At 35.2% G+C, this 8,410-nt stretch overlaps 1 protein-coding gene across 11 annotated transcripts in view; it reads left to right on the top strand.

Moving 5' to 3' along the window:
• Positions 1-8,410, top strand: part of PARD3 (par-3 family cell polarity regulator) — a 675,053-nt gene that overhangs the window by 278,527 nt on the left and 388,116 nt on the right. For all 11 annotated transcript variants that reach the window (XM_008065798.2, XM_008065800.2, XM_008065805.2 and 8 more), the window contains exon 3: positions 7,279-7,459. In XM_008065798.2, the coding sequence (XP_008063989.1) occupies positions 7,279-7,459 (181 nt within the window). The remainder of the gene's footprint in view (positions 1-7,278; positions 7,460-8,410) is intronic.

Below are 8,410 nucleotides of genomic sequence, written 5' to 3'. Positions count from 1 at the left end.
TACTCGGATCTTTGTTTCTGTGAGAGGTCACTCAGTATTATAGACTCTAGTTCCATCCAGGTTGCTGCAAAATTCATGATTTTGTTCTTTTTTATGGCTGCGTAGTATTCCATTGTGTATATGTACCACATTTTTAAAATCCAGTCCTCTTTTGATGGGCAGCATGGTTGTTTCCAGGTTCTTGCTATTGTGAACAATGCTACGATAAACATACGTGTGCAGGTATCTTTTTTATAGAGTGATTTGAGGTCTTCAGGGTATATTCCCAGTAGGGGGACTGCGGGGTCATATGGAAGGTCAATTTTTAGAGCTTTTAGGAATTGCCACACTGCTTTCCACAGAGGTTGCACTAGTTTACACTCCCACCAACACTGTAGAAGTGTTTCCTTTTCACCACACCCTCTCCAGCAGCTGTTAATTTTTGAGCTGTTGATAATTGCCATTCTGACTGGAGTTAGGTGGTATCTCAGTGTGGTTTTGATTTGCATCTCCCTCAACCAACTATTTTTATTGTTAATTGTTAGAAATGTATTTTAGTGTGCTATAGTTCTCCCATTTCTGCTGTATTTTCTTTCTGTTATTTTCAATTGCACTCATTCTATATAGACAGATATGCCTGTGAAATCTCCCTACCTTTGTTCAGAGATGCCTTTTCTATTTGTGTTTCTTGTTGACATTGTTTTGATGCTGTCAGCCAAGTGATTCAATAGAATCTGGCTTACTCATTGAGGCCAGTCATGTTTCTTAGATAAAGAGAGAGTCATGGAGGCATCTTCAAGTTTATTCTCAATTTTTGGACTTTTCTACATTCTTTGGACAGTCTCAAGAACCAGAAAATGTGATGTCTTTATAAGGAATTATAAGTGTTTATTTCACAAACAATTCCATAGATTAATATTGACTATGCAAAGGACATTCATGAGACCTGCCCTGATCAACTTTTGTATTTTCAGCCTGTACAGCAAGACAGCAACAGAAATAGCGATTGCTCACGGATGTGGCAATAAAATAGCCTCTCATGCTGTGTGGGATCTGAACCTAGAGGTCTTTGCAATCTCATTTAAACCTGTAGACTTTAATAGCTTATCCTTTTCCTATATGAAGGCAGAATTTGCGAGTTCTTCTGATCCTTTGGAACTCTCTGATTAAGACTGAATAGTGATATCACTGGCATGGAATTATTTGTCATTATCTTGGTTACCTTCAGATATGCTCAGAAACATTTTAGATGGTAGGATCAAATTTGCATTAATTTGGGAAAGGTATGTTGTTACCTTTGTCTCATCAAGAATGAGCAGAATCCTGTTCCAAGACTGGCAGATGATCAAGAGTGTAACTTTCCAGTGGGCTGTGCTGTGGATGTGTTGGATATTATAGAGATAGGAGGATTTGGAGAAAAGGTTTTTGAAATCAGATAGACTTGATTTCCAATCTCAGATTCATTCTTTGCTTATTTAAACTCTGGTCAAGTTCATCTCTGAGTCTCAGTTTTCTGTAAAGTGAAATAATAAAAGCTACCCTGTGTTTACGGGAGATGTTGAGGGGAGAATGTAGAGCGTCTGTGAAGATCATCATTTTGTGACTATTTGTTGAACAAAGCATTTTCTTGTAAGACTTATTTCTCCTTTTGTCTTTTTACTCTTACTGTTTGTGTGTAGAACCAATATATATCAATTGAGTTTTGCATCAGTCTTCATTGCTCTTGAAACCAATCCTTATATTTGCAAATATATATATGTATATGTATACACACACACACACACCACACATATATAAAGACCACCACGATATAATTTAATAATAGCTAATAGTAAGCATATGCTTTATTGTGTTCTTACCCTGTCTCTTTCTTTGTCAAGTCTAGGAGAGGAGGCAATGCTACTGTATTGGTTTCCTACTGCTGCTGTAACAAATGACTATTACGTAGTGCCTTCAAGCAACACAAAGTTATTAACTTGCAGTTACTGTTTGGTAGAAGTCAGACAAGAGTCACACTGGGGTAAAATCAAGTTGTCAGCAAAGCCACACTTCTTTCTGGAGGCTCTAGGGGAGAATCTATTTCCTTGTCTTCTAAATGCTGCTCACATTTTTTAGTTGATGACTCCCCTTCTTCACTTTCAAAACAAGCAATGTAGCATCTTTTGACCCTTGTCATATTTGGTTTTCTTTGGCCACAGCCAGGTAAGGCCCTCCATTTTTCCAGTCTCACGTGATTAGATGGGGTTGCCCAGATAATCCAAGATTACCTCTGTATTTTAAAGTCCTTTACTTGAATCCCACCTGCAAAGTCTCTTTTGCTATGAAAGGTAACATTTGCCAGCTCCAGGAGTTTGGTCATGGAAACTTGTGAAGGGTCATTATTCTGGCTATGACAACCACTATCCTTTTTTTCCAGATGAGAAAAAGAAAGGCTTACAAATGTTAGAAAGGCCAGTGGATTTAGCAATAGCCATCCAAAAAATAAGGTCACAACTAATTTTAAGTGTAGCTCTCTCTGATTTCAATTTCTATGCTCTTAGCTACTTTACTACATGCAGTTGTGGGCTTCCAGCTAATAGTTGTACTCAATAAAAGGGTCACCCTAGATCTAAGTGATTTATAAGCATATATGTGTGATGTTGTTATAACTTATTCTGATGTTTCAGAGTAGATATGACTTGGCCAAAGGTGGGAAATGTATGGCCGTGATTGGATTTTATTTATACTTGGGTTATTGTGGGTGTTATCCAAATTTGGTTTGTCTTTTCTCATGGAGACTTGACAGATAAAGGGAACAGAAGAGAGATTAAGTAATAGTTATTGAAAATAAAAATGAACTTTTAAAAATGATCTACTTTATGGGCAGCAGCAAAGATTCCATCTGTTAAAATATGGATTTGAGTCACGATTCACAAATTTAAAAGGAGACATATTCTTTACTTTTTGAAGGGCATGATACAGATTTTTAATATGTGGTGTTTTTTGTGAAGGTCCTGGGTTTGTTTTCATTTGTTTGTTTTTGCTTTTTAATATATGTATTCTTGTAGAGAAGATATTCTAAAATTATATATCCTTCCCAATTTAACACAAAATTACTTCATATCTGCACCTGGCACTTAAATTTTGGTTTAAAAGAATTGTATGTTATTGGCATATTGCAAATCACCAACTGTGATTCTGCCACTGAAATTCAAACAGCATTTGTTCATGACACCATCCAGATTTCATAATACTTGTGTTTTCTAAAAATGCCGGAGATAATTATTGAAACTAATATACATGTATAAGCTCTTCCATCATGTGTGGCATTTAAAGACTCGTTCTTTATAATTTTCAATCTCCATTTTCAGTTTGCAGAAAGGACCTGATTCTTGAGAGAACACATCATTGTGGAAAGTTAATAACAAAACATGAATTTCATTTGCTTCCAATTAAGCACAAAAATGTCAAAACTTAATATCTTCAAAATGCATATTAAGCCACACACCTTATGAAAAGTATGATATTAAAATCAAGTGTAGAAATCCAAATCCTGCTGAAGAGCTTGAAATGAATATTGTTAGTTTATCAGGGATGTTTTTAAAAAGTGCCTTGACTTTTAGTTGTATTTCTCAAACTGAAATTTTAAAATTAGGGGTTACTAGAAAGATGGGCAGTCCACTGCAGGATTGTCAATTTATAGCCCATGGACCAAATTTGACCCACTGCCTGCTTTTATAAATAAAGTTTTATTTAAACATAGCCACACTTATTTGTTTATGTATTGTCTATAGCTGCTTTTATGCTACAATAAGTGAGTAGAGTTTTTGTGAAGAAAAGATGATAATGTACCATAGCTCCATAAATAGCTAATATCTGGTCCTTTTCAGAAAAAGTTTGCTTGCCTCTGCTGTAGTGGAATGTCTGCTACTAACAGAGGGAGACACTTGGTACTTGATGTCAGATAAACAAGCTGAATTTATTACTGTATATGGAAAATTCAGTGTATACATACAATACCTTTTCTTTTCTTTTTATTTTCTTAGAGACAGAGTTCCACTCTGTCACTCACTCAGGCCGGAGTGCAGTGGTACAATCTTGACTCACTGCAGCCTTAAATTCCTGGACTCAAGTGATATTTCCACCTCAGCCTCCCAAATACATGGGACTACTGGAGCCCATACCATGCCCAGTTACTTTTTAAACTTTTTTTTTTTAAGAGATGGGATCTTGGTATATTGGTCAGACTGGTCTCAAACTCCTAGACTCAAATAATCATCCCATCTTGGCCTCCCAACGTGCTGAGATTATAGGCACAAGCCTCTGCACCCAGCCATCTTTTCATTTTTTGTAACTATTAAGAACTTTTTTCCTCCACTTATGTTGCTTATCATAAGGTTGAGTGGCCCAACTATTCATCCTACTTTGATTTCTTCTTACCACTTAACCTCCCTCCAGATTATTTAATCAGCTAATTATACATTATACCTCAGCAGGGTTCTGAGCTTCCTGTTTGTCTTCATGTCTCTATGACCTTATAATAGTTTTCTTTGTTGTTTCATGAATGGATTGATGATATGTAAATGTTCATGGAAATAGCATTTGTTCAAAATGACAAAACTGTTTATGCAATGAAGATTGTTATAAAAACTGTTCATATACTGTAGATTTATCATACTGTCCTTTAACTGAGAGAAGTATTGGCACTGAAAAAGCTTGTATTGGAGGTAGAAGAGGGGGCTCATTTTGGCCATAGCCGTGATTCTTTCCTTGGAATGCTAAGATTAATTGCTAGTTGTGGGATTGCAGGGTGAATATGATACGTGATAGCCAACATTTATTCCTTAGAACTTTAGAGTACTCTTTGAGATCTTTAGGAAGTATATTAGTGTTGTTTTAAGTATATTAGTGTTTTAAGTTATAAGAAGGAATAGAACAAATTTATATTTTTATACTATTTTATAATACTACTGTAATTATAATATTAAAGTTTTTTCCTGAAATAATTTTATACTTCAGAAAAGTTGGAATAATAGATACAAAGTATTTTCATATACCTTTCATCCATCCCTAATGTTAACATCCAACATAATCATAGAACACTTATCAAAATAAACTCAGAGGGTCAGTACTGATGGCTCACCTTCAGAGGATATTTGAATTTCACCACCTTTTCACTAATGCCCTTCTTCTGGCCCTGAATTTGGTCAAGACCCCCTGTTGTGTATATTTCTCATTTTTTCTCAGTCTTCTCAATTTATACAATTGTATCATTTTTAATTTTTACTTTCATTACCTCGTTACTTTTTGAGAGTCTTATTTATACTGTATTATGCCCCTCTATAGTAGTTTGTCTGTGTTTCCCCATGATTAGGTGGAAGTTACGCATTTTTGGCAGGAATACCACGAATGTAATATTATATACTTCTCAGTGCATTTTATCAGATGGTACATGATGCTGCCATGTCTTATTACTGGTGATGTTAACCTTGCTACAGTGATGTCTGCCAAATTTCTCCACTGCAGAGACGTTTTCTTCCCTTTTAGTAAAAATATATCTTATGAGGAGACATTTTGAAATGCTCAAGTGTCCCTGTTACTCCCCATAGTCTCATCCATTAATTTTAGCATATTTTGGTAGATTTTATTTGTAATTATTATACGAGAGGTTGACGAATGTCAACTTGCTTCCATCATTTCTTCTATATTTATTATTTGGGTGCTATAGTAGGGAGTAGCTGTTCACCATTGACTTCCTCAATTATTTATTTATATTATTATGGACACATTATGGACTCATGGATATTTAGTTTATATTTGGGATTATAATGCAATGCTAGCATTATTTGTGTACAGGCTGTCTCAGCTTTGGCCATTGGGAGGGCCTCAGGTTGACACCTGTTTCCTTTTAAGTGCCTTCCTCATTTTTGGTTTTGTCCTTACTTTTTGGCATCACAAGTCATTCCAAGCTCATCATTTGTTTTCCCTGACCCAAGTCCTGAAATTAACTAGTTTTTTCAAGGAGTCCTGGTTCATTTACTGGAGAATGGTATTAAAACCAAGATCTAGACACTAGGTGTGCACATTGGCACTGGGATGTTATTGCTTCTAGGACCTCTCAGTGGGCAGAGCTAGGAATTCTATATTTGTATACTCACAGGCTTTAACATTTTCTATACCTATCTGTCATTGTACCTACCTAACTGCCTACTTATACAAACTGTGAGTTCACATTGATGCCTTTGATTTCCATCAAACACAAGAGAGTTTATTCTTGCTTTTCATTATTTGTAACTTCTATTTCTGACAGTGAGAACATTGGCTTTCTTTATTCAATACATTTTCACTTTTTTGTTCATCTCTGGTGTGTGTGTGTGTGTGTGTGTGTGTGTGTGTGTGTGTAGTAGAGTAAGAATTGCTAAACCATGCACTTGTGAGAAACAAACTAACTAGAATATAATATTCATGACACAGTTCTTTTTGTCTTTTACTTACATTAAACAGTAAAAATAGAATTTTCCAAGTATTTAGGCTAGTTATTTTCTTTCCCATCCCTTTCTGTGTGGTCTTATTATTCACTTGTAACATAATTAGGTTTATTTGTCTGTGTCCCATTTTGGGATCCCTGGTGACTCCCACCTCACTTTGCCATCCTTGTTGATTTCAATAATTTATTTCTGTTTTAGATCATTGAATCATTATTATGGTTCTAAGAGTCAGAGTCTTGAAGAAACATATACTCAGAAAAGTGTCACTTTCCCATTATTGCCACAGTTCTCCCATTTCCTCTTTCTTTCAACCTATTCTTATTTACTCCCTGTAAGTAACCAATTCCATTAGTCTCGCTTTTATCCTTCCTTTACATCTTATTCAAAAATGAGTAGATACATGCACAGATTGTAATATCCCCTTCTTATATGAAGAGTGGCTTATACTGTGTGTACATGTGTGTGTGCATGTGTGCGTGCACACGCACACACATACACACACACACACACATGTCCCTTTCCACTAACAATGTATCCTATAATTAAAAAAAGAAGATTTAAATCCACCCTCAGCATACTGTGATAGCAAACACTTTTTATTGTTTTTACCCCCAAATCTTTGAATATGAAATGTGCGCCTTAGAAATGTGTAAGTAAAGCATCAAAAGTCAGAGAAACACTTGTTTCTTTGAGATTTTGCTTTCTAAAGCTTAATATTCTGAGGTCATAACATCAATATTTTTCCACTGTAGATTTATGTCAAAAGATTATACATTTTTGGTAGTAATAAGATGCCTTCATTTATAAATGCAAATTTGCCTTTCATTTCTAGCTGGTAGCAGTGTTTGATGAGCAAGATCCACACCATGGAGGTGATGGCACCAGTGCCAGCTCCACGGGTACCCAGAGCCCAGAGATATTTGGTAGTGAGCTTGGCACCAACAATGTCTCGGCCTTTCAGCCCTATCAAGCAACCAGTGAAATTGAAGTCACACCTTCAGTCCTTCGTGCAAGTAAGTGAAAGATCTTTCTTCTCTATAGTTTTCATTTTCATTTACAGAGATATCAATTTTTGTTATTCATCCATGCTCCTGTAAATGGAATTCATTATCTGTTCTTATAAAAAACTGATTAAGTTTAGAACCTGGGCAAATGTTTTTTTGCAAGAGAAGTAGGCAATTCTTCACATTTTAATAGATTGGGCTCACCTTATCTTAGACTAGCTAAGTTTTAATTGCTCACTAGTGGTAAACAAGGACTAGAGTTCAAGTTAGATTATATAAATTTCCATTTCCATGTATTTTATCTGAAGGCTAGCACAAATAGAAATAATTAAAAGTTCTTTGTCTTGAAACAAAACATAGCATCATGGATTGATGATCACCTTGATTACAACCATTACTTGTGTGATTTGAACCTTATCTGAAGAGCTGGGGAAGTAAAGATCTCAGGGCCAAAGTTACCTTCTGGGACCTGGAAGAGCCACCACCTCATGGAAAGGGAAGTAGGACATAGTCTATGTAGGACCCAGGATATGTCTTATCTAGGACACTTGCTTCAAGAATTCTGTTAACTTTAATCTAAAATGTGATGCACTTTTGCTAGAAATAATATATATTGTTTGTAACTGTATAATGTTTTAACTGAGCAGTTAAAATTCATTTAAAGAAATTTGCAAGTTTAAAGATTATTTATCTTTTAGACACATATGTTTGGAAACACTTTCATTTTTCAGGTGGAAAATTTGATCTTGTGTAGGTTCACCGATATTCTTCAGTAGATCTTCACGTGTAGATAGATAATAAAATATAATAATATACCATGTTTATATATAAAATTAGCAGATAGACTCTAGGTGTATAATATTTAGAATGCATAGTTTATCTTCCAAAATGCATCCTTGTACCTGTTTTGTTTCTTTCCATTGGTAGTAATCTATAGCATTTTTTTTTTTTTTTGAGTTG

Source organism: Carlito syrichta, unplaced genomic scaffold, assembly GCF_000164805.1.
Source record: "Carlito syrichta isolate Samal-C Ts95f unplaced genomic scaffold, Tarsius_syrichta-2.0.1 Scaffold308805, whole genome shotgun sequence".
Classification (NCBI taxonomy): Eukaryota; Metazoa; Chordata; class Mammalia; order Primates; family Tarsiidae; genus Carlito; species Carlito syrichta.
Note: the sequence above shows the minus strand (reverse complement) of the source record. Positions and strands in the feature narration are given on the sequence as shown.